The sequence below is a fragment of the Lynx canadensis genome, chromosome B3 (assembly GCF_007474595.2).
Source record: "Lynx canadensis isolate LIC74 chromosome B3, mLynCan4.pri.v2, whole genome shotgun sequence".
In the NCBI taxonomy this organism is placed as follows: domain Eukaryota; kingdom Metazoa; phylum Chordata; class Mammalia; order Carnivora; family Felidae; genus Lynx; species Lynx canadensis.
The window spans coordinates 57,967,256-57,988,329 of record NC_044308.2 but is presented as its reverse complement, the minus strand read 5'-3'; the positions used below and the strand labels follow the sequence as shown (position 1 = coordinate 57,988,329).

At 43.8% G+C, this 21,074-nt stretch overlaps 1 protein-coding gene across 1 annotated transcript in view; it reads left to right on the top strand.

The window, feature by feature from the left end:
• The window catches only part of SQOR (sulfide quinone oxidoreductase), a 50,126-nt gene that overhangs the window by 17,135 nt on the left and 11,917 nt on the right, over positions 1–21,074 (top strand). Inside the window, exons 2-6 of the mRNA XM_030318265.1 lie at positions 4,423–4,663; positions 7,618–7,788; positions 14,668–14,721; positions 17,069–17,263; positions 19,273–19,482. Of these exons, the coding sequence (XP_030174125.1) occupies positions 4,430–4,663; positions 7,618–7,788; positions 14,668–14,721; positions 17,069–17,263; positions 19,273–19,482 (864 nt within the window). The 5' untranslated portion in view covers positions 4,423–4,429. The remainder of the gene's footprint in view (positions 1–4,422; positions 4,664–7,617; positions 7,789–14,667; positions 14,722–17,068; positions 17,264–19,272; positions 19,483–21,074) is intronic.

Genomic DNA, 21,074 nt, shown 5'->3' with positions numbered 1-21,074 from the left:
AATTCTGGTTTCTTTTTTTTAATTAAAAAATTATTTATTTTAGAGACAGAGAGAGTGTGCACATGTTGGGGGAGGGGCAGAGGGGAGAGAAAGAGAAAGGGGGAGAGAGAGAGAGAAAGAGAGAGAGAGAGAGAGAGAGAGAGAGAGAGAGAGAGAGAGAGAGAGAATCTTAAGCAGGCTCCACTCAGGGCTTGATCCCATGACCCTGGGATCATGACCTGAGCCAAAATCAAGAGTCAGATGCTCAACCAACTGAGCCCCCCAAATGCCCCTTAAAAAATTTTTTTTTGTCATTTTATTTATTTTAGAGAGAGAGAGAGAGAGAGAGAGTTAATTCTTATTTCTTAACCTCACCAGTTTCAGGGTACCTTTTCAAGAGACTATGTATGAAATCGTGTAAGATTTATGCTTCTTAGTTATTTGGTTGACAGAAATTATCTGTTTCTTTTCTGATCTGATCCAATGACTGTCATAAAAGGCCAGGTCAGGCCTGGCCTTTCTTTTCTGTTTGCTTTCTGGTTAAGATTGTGTGACCGTTGCTTCCTTCGATTGTCTGGTTGTTTTGGTTGTTGCTATAGACTTGATTTAGGTCAATGTCAGACCTTCTTATTGGTTCCTGTGTAATGTTTTCTGACACCACTTCTAGCACCAAATATATGGTTTTTCCAACACCAATCAGTTCTCTGATACCAAGTGGGTGTCCAAAAATTCAATTCTGATGTTAATTCCCAGAATTAAATCAGACCCCACAGGTTAAGGGCTCAGCCACATAAGACTGCCCCCACCTCAGATGTCAGCTGCAAATGGGGGTCCCAGGGGACCCACACTTCTGCCTGGCTGACTAAAGTTTGGGGTCTCCCATGATCCCCACTCCTTAAGTTTTGACAGTTCACGAAAATGATACACGGAACTCAGGAAAACACTTTACTTATGCTTACCAGTTTGTTATAAAGTTTGTTTCAACATGGAAACAGCCAGGTTGAAGACAGCATAGGTACCAGGGTTGGGTGGGGGCTAGGAGCCAGGTAGCGACCCCCGCCCCCAGCACTTCCACGTGTTCACTAACACAGAAGTTCTCAGAATCTTGTTGAAGAGTTTTTATAGAATCAGTCCCCACGACATTCTGTTTGATGACTGTTATTAATGAAGCTGATAAAACTGTTTGAGAGGACTTTGCGTTTATAAATATCGAATCCAGAAACAGCCTATGGGTAGCTGCTGAAATAAAACAGAACTAGCTTTCTTGGCTGAATGAGGGAAATATTTGCGTGGACTCTTCCTCTTTCAAGAGAAAAACCATGGCGTGTTAGGCTGGAAGGGAATGAGGAGGTTAAATGATGTTGGATGGAGTGGCTGGAAACCAGGAACTTAGCCAGGCCTCCTCCTCGATCGCTATTGTTCAACCCTTTCCAGGAGGTTTTAAGATGTAGTGTCAAGACCATGAAAAAATGGTTTCTCTTTCTGGGAAGTGAAGGGTTTTGCTGTGATTCTGTCATTTTGTGGATAATAGGAAAAGGCAGAATGTGACAACTGTCTGTTCACCATAAAACATCCTCTTTCCCTACCAAACAGCAACATCCAACTTGGTGGTTTCCTCCGCTCCTCAGTCATTTAAAAAAAAAAATCAAATTGAGTGATTTTTAAAATTTAAAAATCTAGAGTTCATTAAAGAACACTTGAGAAAAGCACACAGAAAGAAGAGGAAAAAGCCAATTATAGTTATATCAAAACATTAATATTGAGGTGTCAGTACCATAAAAAAATAGTTTGCCTTCTCTGGGAAGTATGGAAAATATATGTCTGGATTTTTTTCCTTTAACATCATCGCATAGGCAGTGTTTTGTTGCTGTTGATAAAGATCACAGAGACAGTAGAGTACAGTGGTGGTTTAAAACAGAGGCTGTGGCACCAAAGTGCCTGGGTTCAAAATCATGGCCACCCCTTACGGGCTATATCATCTTGAGGAAGTCACTTACCAGCTCCCTGGCTCGATTTTATCATCTGTAAAATGGAGATGATAATGGCATCCAGGTCACAAATTAAATGCTTGTGTAAAGGACTTAATAAATGTTACTTATCAAAATAAAGATTTTATTATAACATTAACATATGTATGTAGTAGACACTTTATAAAACACAGAAAAGCGGAAGAAATCAAAATCACCCATTATCTTACATAACCATACTTAACCTTTCTCCCTGATGTTTTGACGTTCAGACTGCTATTCCCTGCCCCTCCCTACCACATTAAATTGAGTCAGTCATAAATTCACGTTAGTTAAAACTGGGCCCCGAGCCTTCTCTGGCCAATGTGGAGTCCGTAGTTTTTTCTGTAACCAGGATGTAATCAGAGCCAGTCCACAAGCCACTTAACTGAGGGTTCACCATATTAGGAATAAATATGTGAGATATACTTGTGTAAAGGTTTTTTTTCTTTAGCATTATTAGTTATTTCCTTAGTCTGGAATCCCAGAAATGGAAATGCAGGGGCAACGGCTGAGAAATGTTACTTTCTAGAAGGGTCACACTGATTTTAAACTTCTAGCTACAGTTTATGAGCCTGCCCCACTTACTGTGGGCACCCAAATCCGCCCACCTCCCTCGCTTGGAAGTTGTGTGTTTGTGGGGGGCGGGGAGGGGGTGGTGGTGGGGTGGGTACCGAAACCCTGGAAGAGTTAATTCTAATTAAAATCAGCACTTGGCTCCTCCTTCCTACTAGGTTGATTCTGCCTCCTCCAGAGCCTTTCTTGCTTCCTTTTACATCCTTTCCCCCTCTTGGCTTTGTTTAGTAGCCTTCTTCTTCTTTTGTTGGGGGAAAATCATATCATTAAATCGTTCCTAGTAAGAAGTTAGTGACCTCAGCAGCTGGAAGTGTTATCTCTCAGCTGTGTTTGCATTTTAATAAAGGGTTGTTGAACCCAGAGGACTAAACTTGATGGCCGAAATTTGGGCCTCGGAATACCCAGAGGAGGTGATATTTTTGAGTCTGGGCCCTTCACCTATTGGTAAGTAGGTGGCATCCAAGGTGTAGGGCCCCTTCTGTGGATGGGGTGAAGCCAGGGCCAGTTTCTGAGAAGCTTTCACTTTCTCACTGCCACTGCACTAACGGCTCAGCAAAGAGACACCTTTGCCTAAAGGTAAAGTGTGTCTCTGGGGGGAACTGGGAAGGAGAGATTGTTTACTGAATTGGATATAATAAAAGACCAGTCAGCAGCATGTGCAGATTCTTTACATAAAATATAACTTTATGATACCAGGCAGGGCTCCTTTTATGGCCTTTTAATCATCGGGTTGCAATTACCAAGGGTGTGGAGGGCTTTTGCTTATGTGCAGCCAGTGATTTGATTACACTGCATGTCCGTGAGCAGGCGGAGCCACGAGGCCTCTGAGTGGGGCCAACAGCCCTAGTTACCTTGCTCTGAACTCCAAGTTGTAGAAGGTGGGTTTCTTCTGGACTGTTTCTGTTTCATCAAGATCTGGGGTGCCCTTTATGGCAGGGAATGGTACAGGTGTCTCTTCGTGGACTCCTACATCTTTGATGGGCTCAAAGGTCAAAGAAACAGTTGTAGTTGGGGCGCCTGGGTGGCGCAGTCGGTTAAGCGTCCGACTTCAGCCAGGTCACGATCTCGCCGTCCCTGAGTTCGAGCCCCGCGTCAGGCTCTGGGCTGATGGCTCAGAGCCTGGAGCCTGTTTCTGATTCTGTGTCTCCCTCTCTCTCTGCCCCTCCCCCGTTCATGCTCTGTCTCTCTCTGCCCAAAAATAAATAAATGTTGAAAAAAAAATTAAAAAAATAACAAACAAACAAACAAAAAAAACAAAAAAAAAAAAACAGTTGTAGAGTGTGCCTGAGAGGAGAATGGGTGACACCCTAGGTTTATGGATGGACAAGGATAAGCGTTGGCTAATTATTATTATGATTATTATTATTTTAAGTTTATTTATTTATCTTGAGAGAGAGCAAAGGAGCAGGGGAGGGGCAGAGAAAGAGAGGGAAAGAGAGAATCCCAAGCAGGCTCCATGCTGTCAGTACAGAACCCAATGTGGGGCTCCATCTCATGAAATGTGAGATCATGACCTGAGCCAAAACCATGAATCAGACACTTAACTGACTGAGCCAGCCAGGCGCCCCAGTGTAGGCAAATTATTAGAACTTAAAAGGTAAGTTCTAGTTCAAACAAAAGTCCTAGGGGTCCTGAAAGAAGGAGGGAGAATAATAGAAAGCTTAGCCAATTATTAGCTATCAGTGGAGTGTTCCCAGGAGACTTCTGACCACAGCTGGATGGGAATATAAGGGTCTTGAGAATAGACAGTGGGAACCAACTAGAGCTGGTCAGACGCCAGCCCCCCCTTCCTGCCTGAAAGAAAATGTTTTAGTCCCATAGGGTCCCTACCTTACGCACAGCCTTGTCTGCTCCTTTCCAGCCTGAAGATGACCCCATTGGCCACTGTGGTGTCTGGCCCCCGGGCCCGGCTCTTTGCCTGCTTCCTCAGGCTGGGTACTCAGCAAGCTGGCCCACTTCGGCTGCACACAGGGGCCAGCCTTGCAGCCAAGAACCACTATGAAGTGCTGGTACTGGGTGGGGGCAGTGGCGGGATCACCATGGCTGCCCGCATGAAGAGGAGAGTGGGTGCAGAGAATGTGGCCGTTGTCGAGCCCAGTGAGGTAAGTGTCCTTGTTCTGAGTACGTGAGTGTGTGTGCACGTGCACCTGTGTGTTCAGGGGTAGGTCATGGATGGCTGTCAGGCACTGTGTCGTCACGTTCCCAGATTAGTGCTTCTCCTTCTGGGCACAAAAAGCAGGCTGTCTAAAAGGACTGGGAGAAGGTGGAGAGAGGGAGGGAGGGAGAAAGAGAAAGAGAGAGAGAGACAGAGAGAGAGGACAGATCTCTGGGCTGTTATGGTCTTCTTTGTATTAGTTTCTGAGCATTGCTATAACAAATTATCACAAACTTTGTGGCTTAAAACAATAGATTTATTTGTTCAGAGTTCTGGAGGCTAAGGTGTTAGTAGGGTGATGCTCCCTCTGAAGGCTGTGGAGGGGAGAGGGAGTCAGTCCCAGGCCTCTCTCCTAGCTTCTGGTGGTTGTGGACCATCCTTGGCATGCTTTGGCTTGTAGCTGCTTCATTCCAGTCTCTTCCTCCGTCTTTGCGTGGCCTTCTCTCTGTCTGTCTTTAGTGTCTTCGTCTGACCTTATTATAAGGACACCAGTCTTTGGATTTAGGGCCTATTCTAATCCAGTTTGACCTCATCTTAACTTGATTACATCTGCAAAGTCCCTATTTCCAAATAAGATCACATTCACAGGCACTGGAGGGAGGACTTGAACATATCTTTTTGAGAGAGACAGTTCAACCCACAAAAGCTTCCCAATTCCAACCTAGCATCCAGAGGAAAATCAGTGACCATTGTACTTTCCTTTCTCTGTTCTAGTCTGGAGAACGGGTGATGAGTTGAGCAGCAGGGAGCCCTCTGGGAAAGGTGTTAGTGGGTTTGGGAAATTTAAATGCGAAGGTTTACAAATAGATAATAAAGCAGAAAAAGGTAGAGATACCAGAAAGGAAGTTGGGAAGTGTTTGTATGGCACTATTTCATGCACAACATTTTAAGGTGGTCCTCAAAGCTTCAGCAAAGCTTCAGCAAAATGATTCCAGAGTTTTGGGGGTTTGACTAAGGTTTCCTAAGGTACTAGGTATGTACCCATTGGGGCCTGTGCCCTTGGGAGGGAAGCAAAATGGATCCAATGCCTGTTTGGTGGGGAGGGTAGGTCAAGAAAAGCACACACCTTTTCAAGAAGTCTCCCCAGTTCCTCATGCACTGCCTAGGGCTTTGTTGTAATCTCTGTTGTAATCACTGTATGCTGTGATCTGAGAGTAGAGTAGAGGGGGTGTGCCCTACCATTTTCCTTTCTAAAGTGATTGATTCAGGATCCATGTTAAAAAAAAAATTTTTTTTAAATGTTTATTTTGAGAGAGAGAGAGAGAGAGAGCAAGCTGGGGAGGGACAGAGAGAGAGGGAGACAGAGGATCCAAAGCAGCCTCTGTGCTGTCAGTGTAGAGAGGGACGTTGGGCTCCCACAAACTGTGGGATTGTGACCTGAGCTGAAGTTGGCCACTTAACTGACTGAGCCTCTCAGGCACCCCTGGATCCGTGTTTTAAATGACAGTGATCTGAGAGCTCTGTCAGGGGCCTGTGGTGTATTATAGCTAAGCCATGGGCAGGTCTCCCATTGGGGTTACTCTTTGTATGAGGGCTCTTCTGAAGCAATGGGCACAATTTAGGAGGCCAGAATCCTGGCCTCCTGGTCCTTCCCCATGAGGAAGTTTGGGACAGGAGTCTTTCAAAGGTGCTGCCAGGGGCTCAGGGGTTTGGTACTTTCCCTCCTGTGTCCTGTGTTGTGATTGGTGGAGCTGATGCTTGTGTGTAGTCTGAAAAAGAGTCTGGGCTTCTATTTTTATTCCTTTTTCTGTTCAAGATGGAGTTGAAATGAGTAAGTTCTCACCATTGGAGGCGTCTGCCCCCCTCGTCTTTGATCACATCCATTACTGGCTGTAGGGAGATTGCAAAGCCATTTGTCATATCCTCTTTACTGCTCTGTGGCTGGCAACTCTGTCCAGCCAGATTAAGGCGTTTTGACAGTGTTGAGAGTTCTTGGTCCCCCAGGCCACTCCATGAGTGTATTGGGATTCTCAGAAGCCATTAGATCAATCTGTCCTTTGCCCATGAGTCTAGAACTTTCGAAACTAACTTATATCAAGAGAGGAACATCTGAAGCAGGAGAATTCCAGGACACAGTGGGAATTTGGCATTATAAGGTAGAATCTGGTGCCTACCGGCTTCAGGTGTAAAGCCTCAGAGAGAAGAGGAGGGTGTACTGGGGCTGATAGGGAATGTATGTAGTCTTCCATGGGCTTGGGAAACACAGTTGGAAGTTAAAGAAGTTTTGAGGGGCATCTGGGTGGCTAAGTCGGTTAAGTGTCTGACCTCAGCTCAGATCATGATCTCGTGGTTCACGAGTTCGAGCCCCACATTGGGCTCTGTGCTGACAGCTCGGAGCCTGGAGACTGCTTCGGATTCTGTGTTTCCATCTATCTCTGCCCCTCCCCCACTCGCACTCTGTCTCTCTCTTAAAAATAAATAAATACTAAAATTTTTTTGTAATTAAAAAAAAAAAAGAAGTTTTGAGACTCCTCAAAAATGGTTATAAACTTTCCAGACTTACTCTAGTCTCCAGATGCTTCTAAGGAACCATATTTAGGATTCTAGGCTTGATTTTCCTTTATGTCTGTATGCGTAAATGTATCCATCATGTATATGTATGTATGCATGTATATATAACATGTACGTGTTAAGCACCATGTCAACTTTGAGCAATAAATAATACAATGGTCATGAAACATAGTTGATGGCTTTTTTTTTTTAATGTTCTTGGCAGAATTCTTATGTTGGGTGACTGCCTTTCAGAGCTTAGCATAATGGGAGACACCAATGGAGGGAGGAGGCTAAACTTCTAATACTTCTACTTGTGATGATCCAAGGGTTGGAAGGGAGTAACTGAGAGTCTAGCTCATGTGCCTTTAATTTTAACCCTTTTGAATCGCTGAATACTTTGCTTCTCAGAGACATTTCTACCAGCCAATCTGGACGCTGGTGGGTGCAGGTGCCAAACAGTTATCCTCGTCAGGCCGTCCCACCGCGAGTGTGATACCATCTGGAGTAGAATGGATCAAAGCCAGAGTGATTGAGCTGAACCCGGACAAGAACTGCATCCACACGGACAATGGCAAGGAGGTAACCACTGGGGGCCTTTGGCTTTTGTTAATCAGGGCTTGTGTTAATGCACAACAGTTACCAAGCTAGACAGCTTCGTGGAGAGAGAGCAACATATATGAATGTGTGTTCATGGATGTATGTGTGTTGATACAGCATGAGGTGGGAAAGCATGTGGTGATTGGAGGATGGGGTAGACAAAAGGACTGAGTGATGCTGAATAAATGAACAACTAAGACATGTGTTTGTTGAACACCCACTGTTGCTCTGTCGCCTGGTACGGTATCTTGCATCTGAATGTTTATTCAACAAATACTACTGCTATGTGTTAAAATAGCAGGCACCTCCCTTCTTTCACCTTTGAAACAGCCAGCTTCTTTACCTGATGGCTGACCTCCCAGAGGAAGGAGATGTGGGAAAATATCCATCCCAGTTACACCAGGGGTTGCTATGCCAGAGTGATGAGGGACTGTGTGAGTCTGGATTGTACCAGGGCTAAGAAGATTTTCTGCGGCTAGAGCTTGAGGCTCTCAAGTGTTCAGTACCATTTAGAGTCTCCTCCCATCACCCAGAGATCAAAGCCCCTGTGTTTGACTGAGGGGATGAGGGCGGATGGTGAGATGATGGGCTCAGGAGGCATCTGCAGTGTCATGTCCTCTTGTCTGTTGCCACGCTCATGGCTGTGGCAGGCGGTGCACTCTGGCATTTTCACAGAGCTGTAGAATCTGGAAGTGGGTGGGGATCTGAAGGGTTTCAAGTCCAATCCCTTCCTCTAAGCAGGGGCTCATTGGTGACAAGCATTTGTAACCCTTCCTTGGGTCATGGATTTTTCTGAACACCTGAAAATAAGCCCTGTCTAGAAAATTCACATACATACCAAATTTTGCATTTAATTTCACTGAGTTCAGAGATTCTTTGTAGCTTTTTTCTAAACCCAGATCAGGAGTACCTGCCTTATAGCGTTATTGATCTTTGGCTCTCTAGCCAGCCAGCCAGCCTGCTTGTCTGTCTGCCTGCCTGCCTGCCTTCCTCTTCCCACAAATAATTATTAAGTATATTTTCTACTTTGAGAGAGAGACTGTGAGCATGATTGTGTGTAAGCAAGAGGGGGAGGGGCAGAGAGAGGGGGGTGGGGAGAGAGAATCCCTAGCAGGCTCTGTGCTCAGCACAGAGTCTGACTCGGGGCTCAATGATGACCTGAGCTGATATCAAGAGTTGAAAGCTTAACTGACTGAGCCACCCAGGTGCCTCTTTCCCTTCCCTCTCCTTCTCTCCCCTCCCCTTCTTCTTTCATAAGCTCTATGCCCAATGTGGGGTCAAACTCATGACTCTGAGATCAAGAGTTGCGTGCTCTACTGACTGAGCCAGCCAGGTACCCCTATTAAGCATCTTCTATAAGCTAGATACAGATTTAGGCATGAGTGAACAAAAAGAAACAAAAATCCTTACTGTCCTTGATTTTATATTCAAGTGGGGAAGGGCATCCGATAACTAATAGACATAGTAAATTATGTAGTGTGTTAGAAGGTGATGAGTATTAATGAAAATAAATAGAGCAGAGTAACTGAGATTGGGGCACGTGGGGGAGGGATTGAATTTAAAATGGGCTGGTATTTACATGTCCCAGGGTCAAGGAGCTCTCTGATAACAAGTGATCCCTCTCCATTTTTTAGACAGACAGACAGACAGACAGACAGACAGACAGACAGACATGTTATGTGAAATTTTTGCCTTTACTGAGTCAGAATCCATTTCTGTAACTACTTTCATACTCTTTGTTAGACCCCCAGGGTGTTATTGGCCTCAATAATTTCTTGTCCCTTGTTTTATCCTGTAGCCTGGCCAAGAATATCTTTTCTTTTCTGTGGGAGAATCCTTCAACTATTTGAAGATGGCTCTTATCATCTGTGTAAATCTATTCTTCAGGTAGATTTGTGCCCCGTCTCCACTTTCCTCAATTCTTTCTCCTGTTTTGTGGTCTCTGATCCTCTCACTGTTCTCTCTACCCTGCTTTGGACATCATCTGGCTAGTTAGTGCCCCCATGAAAAACGTTGCCTGGAAGAATAGGCAACTTTACAGAATAGCCCAGAATAGAGTGAGATCATTCTCTCCCACAACTGGATATAGCCTAAGTTAGCATTTGCCTTTTTAGCAGGCAGTTACCACAATGCTGATTCATGCTGGGCTTGAGGTCAGTTCAAACTTCTGGGTGTTTTTCTCATATGAACCAATGTCAAGTCAGGCTATATATATATATATATATATATATATATACACACACACACACACACACATACATAAATGTGCATATATTTACATACATATATGTACATGTATGTATATATATGTAGAAAGCCATATATGGATATGGAAATATGTAATGGATTAGAATATATATGTTCTATGTATTACAAATATATATATCATATTCTATACATAATATATATATGCATACATACTTAAAATTATTTATCTCTCCCTGTTGATGAACTTATTTTCTCCAGCGTCTCTAAGAGAACAGACAGAATTAAACGGAAGATTATTCATAGTTCACAAGTTTGAGCTTTGGGGCTCATTTCCTCTGCCAGTTCACTGCTTGTGGGGCCAGGGCACCTGTCCCTGACAACATATATCATCTCTTTGGTACAGCAGTGCTTGCCTCCTTGATTAGACCCCTCCATATTACATGTATGGCTCAGAGTCCTCTGTGGTTGGATTTGTGCATATCTTAAGAATCATAAACTTGTCCCATGTCTTAAGAATGAAAGGCACTGGTAGGTGTTCTCACTTCTGAGCCTTAGACATGTAAAGCTCAGACTCTTAGGAAAGTTGCAGGGTTTTGTTTTAGGGCTGGGGAAGAAATTGCCGTGAGCTGGCAGAACTTTCTTCCAAGATTTTATTAAGTATGTTAGCCAGATATCAGAGATCTGCATAAAACATCTCATGGGGGAGATGTTGTCTTGTTGGTTTTAGTTCCTCTTCCCAACTTGCCTGGATCTTTTGGATTTGTGACTCTGTCATCCGATTAACATTTTTCCCCTAGCCATTATCTATGATAGATTCATTTAAGTTCAGGGTTTTAATCTGGTAAAACCAAATCTCTGTCTCTAGAGAGCTTTTTCTAGCTCGCATAAATGAATCAACATTCTTCAGCAAATATTTTTTGCTAAAAATTTACCAAAATTATTCCATTCTTAGTTTACACTTCACTATTTTTTCAAGACTGAGTTGAAGGGATTGCTGAAATCCAGCCTCGTTGTGTCTCTGACTCTTCCCTGATGGAAGGGTCTCTGTCTGGAATGTGTCCCTTAGGCTCTGTGTGGGCTGGCCCTTGTCCTTCTCCAGACTTAACTTGATTCTGGTTCTATTCTCTGTCTCATTTCTGCTCCAGTAGATTTTCCTTTCATTTCACATGCCTTGGCCTCCTTCTTCCCTAGGACATTTTCACATGCTGAGTTTATCTCTTTCCCTAGCTAACTCCTACTTAGCTTTACCTTAGCTGCACCCCTTCAGGAAAGCCTTCTTTAACCTACTGGACTGGGTCAGGTATCCCCTGGACACGCTATCACAGCATTCTGTGATTTAGTAACTATTTGTGTGATTATCTGGTAATACCTATCTCACCCACTAGGCTGAGTTCTTGGAGGGGTAGGAAATGTATCTTTCTTGTTCGGTGTTATCTGTCCAGGACCTAGCACAAGATCTGTCACATAGAAGGTGCTCCATAAATATTTGTGAACAAATTGTGTCTCAGTTTCTTTATCTGTATAAAATGGGACTAGTAATACCACCTCCACCTCATTGGGTTATTTTGAGGATTAAACGGATTAAGACATGTGAAGGATTAAAAAAATTTGTTTTAATGTTTAATGTTTGTTTATTGTGTGTGTGTGTGTGTATGTGAAAGAGAGAGAGAGAGAGAGAGAGAGAGAGAGAGAGAGAGAGAGAGAGAGAAAGCATGAGTGAGGCGGGGACAGAGAGAGAGAATCCGAATCCAAAACAGAATCTAAAACAGTCTCCAGACTCTGAGCTGTCAGCACAGAGCACCACATGGGACTCAAACTCATGAACCAGGAGATCATGTCCTGAGCTGAAGTCAGATGCTTAACTGACTGAGCCACCGAAGCACCCCAAAACATGTGAAGGATTTAGAGCAGTGCCCTGCACAGAGTGCATGCTCAAGAAATTGTTACTGTTATTATTTTTTAAAGAATACCTGAAAAAAAGGAACAGGAAATTCTTATTAAGTACCTACTGTGTGCCAGCATAGTTCTTGACTGCTGACTGACTGAAAGCAGTTTACAATCTGTGAACCTGTGTTGGAGCTCTTTTCCCAAATCACTAAGAGACATTTGCTTAGCAAATGAGCCTAGAATTTTGCAATGGAGGACATCCTATCTACTAAGTTATTAGTATCAGAGTTACTGCCCCCATTCCCCTGTATAAAATTAGAACATTTGCCTGTATTTAGCCTTCTGGCATTGTCTAGACTGTTCTCTGTCATTGCTCAAAAGTCTACAAGTTTTTGAAATTCCTTAGAATTTAGATCATCTGGCCTCAAAACTTGAATTCATTCAGAAGGCTTGAGGCTTTCTTTTTGTTCTTTGCTCTCTTAGGGTTTATTCTCCCTTAATGATTTTTTTTTTTCATAATCTTAAACTTGACAGTTACTAGTCCTTAAAAATAATCAATATTATGCTCTTATTAGACAGTCAGGGCAGACACAAACCAAAGGTTTTTCTTGTTGATAGTGTTCAAGTTTTGCCTGTAGATCGTCACCTCCCGCTCCGACCCCATGTCCCATCTGACCTCACATACCCTGAAGACTCAACATAGTTCAGTCAGGTAGTTAATGGGCCTGGTACACTTCCCTACAGAACAAGGAGTTTCAGGGCACAGCTGTCATGAATAGACAAATCATATGGAGGAAGATGTGTATATTATCCACTTTGAAAAATCATATATTTCTTTTTTTTTTTTTTTTACATTTTTTTAAATTTATTTTTGGGACAGAGAGAGACAGAGCATGAACGGGGGAGGGGCAGGGAGAGAGGGAGACACAGAATCGGAAACAGGCTCCAGGCTCTGAGCCATCAGCCCAGAGCCTGACGCGGGGCTCGAACTCCCGGACCGCGAGACCATGACCCGGCCGAAGTCGGACGCTCAACCGACTGTGCCACCCAGGTGCCCCATGAAAAATCATATATTTCATAAACAACTGAAACCATCCATCCATCCATCCACCCATCAAACATTACTGAGTTCCTCACTTTAATTTAGTGGCTGTGCTAGATTCTAGGAATATAAAGAATAAGACCTAACCTTTATCTTCTGGGAGTCGTCAATGTAGTGGAAGGAGACATTACTCCTATATAATAGCACCAGTGCTATAATGCATCATGTACACCACACTAAGAGAGCTCCCAGAAGGAGTCAGTGGGGAGGAATCATTGGAAGGCCTCACTGTAGAGGTGACCTTGGAGCTGAGCCTCCTGGATCCCAGGGCAAGACCTCTGCAGAAGCTTGCTGCCCATGGCTCCCCAGCCTGAGCCAAGCACTCTCTGGTCTTGGAGTTCTCTCTCTTCAATTGTGACCTGCTCCGCTCGCTGCTCTGCTTCTCCATTTAGTACAAGATTGTGATAATTAATTACAATCCATTTCTCCTTTCTGGGCTCCTGACTTTCATTACAATCCTTCTCCACCTCTAGTTTTCAGGGCAAGTCCCATTTCTTTCTTTCTTTCTTTCTTTCTTTCTTTCTTTCTTTCTTTCTTTCTTTTTCTTTTATGTTTATTTATTTATTTTGAGAGACAGAGAGACAGAGAGAAAGGGAGAGAGAGAATTCCAAGCAAGTTCTGTGTTGTCAGCACAGAGCTGGAGGTGGGGCTCGATCTCACGAACCATAAGATCATGACCTGAGCCAAAATCAAGAGTTGGATACTTAACCGACTGAGCCACCCAGCTACCCCTGCAAGGGTTCTTTATATCCTTTTTACTTACACTCTTCTGGCCTCAACTTGTCTTCCTTCTGATCTTAAACCCACATTTCCATCATGATAAATATGGATACTTTGCCCTTGGCATGAGTGATCACAATACCCATGTTTAAAGAGGGAGATTTTAGGTTATAAATAGACCATTAAGTAAGATCAGGTACATTATATCACATTTTTTTCCATGGCCCTCAAAAGAGCAGTTTCTCACAATGTTGGTCCAATCCACATGACCGGTCAGATTTGCTTGGGATTCACACATCACTCCATAGATTTTAAGGAAAGTTGATTGTCTTTTTTTTTTTTTTTTTTAATTTTTTTTCAATGTTTTATTTATTTTTGGGACAGAGAGAGACAGAGCATGAACGGGGGAGGGGCAGAGAGAGAGGGAGACACAGAATCGGAAACAGGCTCCAGGCTCCGAGCCATCAGCCCAGAGCCTGACGCGGGGCTCGAGACCTGGCTGAAGTCGGACCGCGAGATCGTGACCTGGCTGAAGTCGGATGCTTAACCGACTGCGCCACCCAGGCGTCCCGGTTGTCTTTTAAGATGAGGAAGTGATTCTCCCACCCCTCAGCATGAGAAAGTGTTAACACAGGCACCATACAAATAATTGTGACTTCTTTGTATCGCTGTCCACTATGTAAAAATACAGGAGTCTCAAGCCCTGGGGGGGGGGGGTGGTTATACAATACAGTACTTGCGAAACACTGAGGTGTGAGGTGACAGAGAATGGCAGACATGATGGCAAACTGGAGTGTGCCTCCCTCCCTGTGCCCTGCCCATCACCCACAGCCTCAAGGCATACACATTAAAAAATGGAAACATGATGGTGGCCACACAGGGGTGGGGCTGAGGGCTGCCGCTCCTGGGATCCTGGTCTAAAATATTACTGTTTTGTGTTGCAGATCTCCTACAAATATCTTATTATTGCTCTTGGAATCCAGCTGGACTATGAGAAGGTACTATTTTAAGATTTATTTATTGACTTTTGAGAGAGAGAGAGAGAGAGAGAGAGAACACAGGGGAGGGGCAGAGGGACAGGGAGAAAGGGAGAGAGAATCCCAAGCAAGCTCTGCCCTGACAGTGTGGAGCCCACCACAGGTCTTGAACTCAAGAACTGTGGGATGATGACCTGAGCTGAAATCAAGAGTCCGACGCTTAATGGACTGAGCTACCCAGGCACCTGAGAAGGTACTGTTTTAAACTACTTCTGTGTTACACTGGCTTACTTATGCTAAGATCAAATGCTGTATTTAGTTGCTTTGTATTCGTTTTGACAAGAAACAGTTCTAAGGGATCCTTTTAGTTTTGTTTTTTTTCTTCTCAGTGGTCGTTTTATGGTTTTTGAAAAATCATCTCTAAGATTCTGTCAGTGATAATGATATATTTTAGCTTTAAGCTTTAATCTGAGTTTAGTGTGTCCATCCCTAATGGCAGTTCTTGCAAAACAGCAGGCTTTTTCACACTCACAGGAAAACTACCTTGCTGTGTAGGACTGAGTTGCCTCTTCCCCTCCCAAGCTCCATGGAGTCCCTGCAGTGTGAGGTCCTGCTCCCTGGCCAGCTCGGCCAAAGGGGGAGTGAGGTCTCCTCTCTTTCTGTGACTCTCCCTGCCCCTCTCTGCTCCCGAGTTCCCAGGGAAGCAACTTGAATTGGACGAGGAGTCATAAACGGCCCTTTGTGACCAGTCTCCCTAAAATAAACCTGGTTACCACTTTGTGGCACCTTTTTCCTTGACAACAATGTCTTCGAACTAGAGAAAAGTGATGAGGGAGATAAAAGATCAGCTGTTTGTTTGTCTCTTGGATAGTGCGTTTTGCTTTGGGAACCAGGAAGTATGGAGGTCGTGTGAGAAGAACCCTAGGCAGTGGTCAGGAGCCTCGGCATCTGGTTCTGTAAGATTCTAGGTGGGTCTCTCAACCTTGCTCTCCTCAGTTTCCTTGTCTGTGCCTAGGAGCCAGTACTGTTTTCCCACCTGCCTCAGAGGCGTGCAGCGAATATCCACTGTTAGCATGGGGTGAAACTTCAGAAACATTAAAATACAAGGTGATCCTATAATAATAATGATAATCATAATGATGATGATTGTTGAGACTGCTGATATTAAAACTACTTAAACTGCAGCAGGAGATATGATCGGAGAAATGGTTGCTTTTTACACTGAGGAGGAGACCATAGCCCTCTGTTTCCTTGAGAGCTGAGGGATGGGTGTCGAGTGGTGGCCCTATGGCCTGGAGAGCAGCCTGGCAGGGTTCTGAAGGACCAGTGCATCTTGATGACTGTTGTTTGACAGTTCTCTGCTCTTGCTGGAAGAACTGGTGCCTGAGTCTCAACTCAATCTATTCCATCTTCATTGTCCTCTATCAACCTCCTAACATTTAGGACAAGCGCCCAGGTAATCTTCCTGGCAGGAATACACTAACACTTATGGAGCACTTACTGTGTGGGTGTTATTTTCCCAAGCGCTTTCCATGCATGGTTTCACATACTTCTGCCAACAACCCTCCAAAGCAGTTACTTTTATCCCCATTTTACAGGTGAGGAACATAAACTTCTTGGTGTTCATTAGAACCACCCAGAGATCCTGTTAAAACAGGTTTCTGGGCTTGTCCCTGAGTTTCTGAATCAGTAGGTCTGGGTAGGGCCTGATAATTTGCATTTCTAGGAAGTTCCCGGGTACCATACTTTGAAACCCCACTGGCTCAGGGATATTAGGTAATTTACCCAGGGTCATAACACTTGTAAGTAGAAAAGCTGGGACTCAAGCCAGATCTGTGGGGTTCCCAAGTCCATGTTTTTAATTACCTGCCCTTACTGCCTTTGCCAAGAGTCTGATATGGTACAACCTTCGATAATGGGTAGTTGACATTTGCGATTATTGACAGTATGGCTCTTGGTTCTGTCTGTCATTCTTCTTCTTCCCAGGATGGCAGCTCGTTCTCCAAAAGGGAAGTATGGCTGGCTTCTTGTCCTCCCTGTGATGGTGGGAAGAGGTCTGTCCAAATCATGGTCTCAAGGCCAGGGAGGCGAAGGGGTTCCCTGGGGCTGGGCCCATTCTGCAGGTTGACAGTTGACTTCAGGCCCCACAGCCCTGGTCTTAGCAGATCCCTCACCCACCTACCTACCTGCTCTTATGTGTGTGTGAATACTGGGGGCTAATAATTGGACTGAAATACTTGAGAGGTTATGGAAACGGCAGAGAACAAAGGCTCTAAACAAGAGTTTTTGCACTTTGGTCAAAAAATTTACACTCCTGTGAATTTGCGCTTTTGTTAAAAAACTAGTTTCTTGGTGTGCTTTCTTGCAGATTAAAGGCTTACCTGAAGGTTTTGAGCATCCCAAAATCGGGTCCAATTATTCGGTGAAGACAGTAGAGAAGACGTGGAAAGCTTTGCAGGACTTCAAGGAGGGCAATGCCATCTTCACCTTCCCGAATACCCCTGTAAAGTGTGCTGGGGCCCCCCAGAAGATCATGTATTTGTCAGAAGCCTATTTCAGGAAGGTATGCTTCCTGTCCAGGGACAGAGACAAGGAGGGCAGACGGTGCTAATAAAGAGATGCCAGGATTCCATTTTGTCCTTGTCACAATACCATTCTGATTTCTAAATTTTTATTACATATGTACAAAATTATATAACTGGTGGCTTATAAACTAGAAAAAAAGGAAGTCCCTATAATCCAATTACTCTGATATAGCTGCTGTTATCAATTTGACACATCCTTCTATTTTTTTTCCTGTACATTTTTTAACATGGTTACAATCATACCATGCAAATTTAGATGTACTCCTTGTTATTAAATAGTCTTTGTAACATACTTTCTAATGTGTATATAGAAATCTACTGGGGAGCCGTGTTAGACATTGTTTAAATATTTCCATATAGTTGGACAATTTGTTGTACATTGTTTGTTCTTACACATACGGTATCCTCAATTGCTCCCGCTTAAGTTCAAGGTTATGTATATTTTCAGGTTCTTAATAAACATCATTGAGAATACAGTAGGCAAATGCCAATTCTAAAGACAAAAAAAAAAAAAAAATGTTGACCTAGAACTTCAAACCTTAGTGGAAAGAGGTATTTGGGTGGGGACACTCCCAGCATTCCTCAAAGATACATGTCAGAGCCAGTGTCCACAGCTTGAGTATACCTGGCATGAAGCTCCGGGAAGCTGCTCTCGCCCTCCGGCCCTTGTGTGACATGTCACATGTGGTTTACCACAGCATGGTCTGACTTGAGGCAGTGTCAGGATTCAAAGCAGTCTGTGGTTCTGTAAAGGGACAGATGAGAGAAGGGGAGAGAAGGGAAGGGGCAGGTGGCACCAAAGAACCTTTGGACGTGTGCTTGGAACCACACTGGGAAGCCTTCATCTGAGTTATGCAAACCTGCGCCAACCCCCCCGGGGAATTAAGCAACAGTCGGACTCATCATTTCTCTTTCTTTTTTTAAATGTTTTTATTTTTTATTTTTTTTAAATATGAAATTTATTGTCAAATTGGTTTCCATACAACACCCAGTGCTCATCCCAACAGGTGCACTCCTCAATACCCTTCACCCACCCTCCCCTCCCTCCCACACCCCGTAAACCTTCAGTTTGTTCTCAGTTTTTAAGAGTCTCTTATGTTTTGGCTCCCTCCCTTTCTAACCTTTTTTTTTTTCCTTCCCCTCCCCCATGGTCTTCTGTTAAGTTTCTAAGGATCCACATAGGAGTGAAACCATATGGTATCTGTCTTTCTCTGTACGACTTATTTCACTTAGCATAACACTCTCCAGTTCCATCCACGTTGCTACAAAAGGCCAGATTTCATTCTTTCTCATCTTTTCTATTTCTAAGAACTGGCCTTCTGATTCAAGAGAATTCCTGGATGGCACAGCCTTTGGAGGTTTTCACCCACCTCACTTCTTTCAAATAGTATGATTCAGCTGAGCAAATCTGAAAAGAAACTGAACAAAGGAAAAGGGGAGGAGACGAGTTGTTTCTTCCTTCCTGGAATTGTCTCTGCAAAACTCTTTTCTTCTAAGTCTTGGACAGCTGAGAGGAAGTTTCTCTTTCAGGCACCATAAGATCTTAGGCATCTGGGAGAATATTAGCCTCTGAAACATACGAAGAATTCTAGTGTGTATGAGCCAGTGGGACGGGAACTTTGTTCACTACTGTTCCTGCAGCACCTAGAACAGTGCCTGACCAGCTCTAGGACCTCATTAAGTATTTATTGAGTGAATGAACAAATGAGTATATGAATGAACAGTTCAGCCCATCTTTCCCTGGACTTGACCTTCATCTCTGGCCTGCAAATAAGCAGTGCCCTCTTAACCCCCCAACTCAAATGTGCCCTTAGTTGCTGTGTCACTGGCAGAAAGTAAGAAGGAGGCCTCGTCCCACCGGTGCCTAGTGATAGAGAAAGCTGGTGAGCTCTCTTGTAAGGGTTTTAATTCTTGTGTAAGTTAAAAAATGAAGTGGCTGAAGTAATGCTTTGGTGTCGGCTGTTTCTGTCCTTTCCTTTTTTCCCAGACAGGGAAGCGATCCAAGGCCAATATCATCTTCAACACTTCCCTCGGAGCAATTTTTGGGGTTAAGAAGTACGCTGCTGCACTGCAGGAGATCATCCAGGAGAGGGACCTCACTGTTAACTACAAGCAAAACCTCATCGAAGTCCGAGCCGATAGACAAGAGGCCGTTTTTGAGAATCTGGACAAACCTGGAGAGACCCAAGTGATTTCAGTGAGTGGTGAGGTCCAGCTGTCAGCGAAACACTGCCCTAGATGCCGACAACACTGTGGCTCCCTCCTCCCTGTAGCCCGTTGCATGCTGGGGGAGGCTGGTTACAATGAGCATATTAGGGCAGTAATAGGAGAGAAGGTGGACTAGAATGGATGGGGAAGAGAAAGAGGGGGGCTGCATGCATGGGAGCTGAGGAGGGTTTATCTACTGGTTTCAAGTGAATTTATATCCTATTTTGTATCTCCACTTTTCTTCTACTGAGTCACTTGAAGCAGCCAAAAAGATTTGATGACTTCAGGTCTGCCTAGAATTCAGGAAGGGCTTCCTTAAATGGAGGATTTGGTGATTTCTCTATTTATGCTGTGTGAGAAACAGCCCTGTTTGTGGGTAGTTTACAGGTGACAGGGGTGTCTTTCCCCTGTGGAAGAGAATGTCTTTAAACATCTTTCACTGGTGGGGCGCCTGGGTGGCTCACTCGGTTAAGCGTCACACTTCAGCTCAGGTCATGATCTTGCGGTCCGTGAGTTCAAGCCCCGCGTCCGGCTCTGGGCTGATGGCTCAGAGCCTGGAGCCTGCTTCCGATTCTGTGTCTCCCTCTCTCTCTGCCCCCTCCTCCATTCATGCTCTGTCTCTCTCTGTCTCAAAAATAAATAAACTTAAAAAAAAAAAAAGCATCTTTCACTGGTGCACAAAAGGAAGCACTTCAAAATCCTTGAAAGGTGTTTTGGAGCCATACCCTAACTTGGGAAGATTGAGCCTCTGTATATGGGCTTGGATCCTGTGTGTTTCTTCTTCTTCTGCTGTGTAGCAGGAATAGTACTTTTGTAGAGGCTTATGAGGATTAAGAACAAGATGTAAAGGCATCTGGAGAAGCATACATGGGAGAATCGTTTGTTTATATCACTCTGGCAAGAGCCGTTAGCAACGAGAAAACAGCGCATAGTGACATTTTATTCATTCAGCAATTTTAGAGGAATGAAGGGTTCCATAAAAAGGGAATTTTGAAGTGAACCAACAACTAATCTTCCAAACATCAAAACTTCATGTTTTAGGCTTTTTAGTGCAGGCTTTTTCTAAAATGTATTCCACACATCTTTCCTTTCTTAAATGGTATGTATTGACTATCATTTAAGGTGTTACTGATGATTCAAAGTCATAATTTAAACTTTTATTTGCAAATAATCTTAGAGAAGCTGCAAAAAATGCAAACAGTATGAAGAAAACTGTATACTGTGTAGCCTTTACCTAGATTCATTTATTTTCGTTTTACCCAATTGGCTTTATCATTTGATCTCTCCCTCCCTCCACATATAATGTAATGTAGTATGATGTGATATGATATAATATTCCCAAAGCATCTAAAGGTAAGTTATATACATCCTACTTCATGGCCATGTACCTAAATTCTTTGCTGTAAATCTGTTGAGAGATCCCTCTTCTCTTGCATAACCGTAGTACAGTTATCAGTTTGGTAATTTAGCATGGATACAATATTTTAATCTACCATTTGTATTTGTTTTGTTGATTGACCCAATAGCACTTGTAGCATGCTTCTCCCTCCAGGGCAGAACCCAGTCAACAAGCAGGTATTG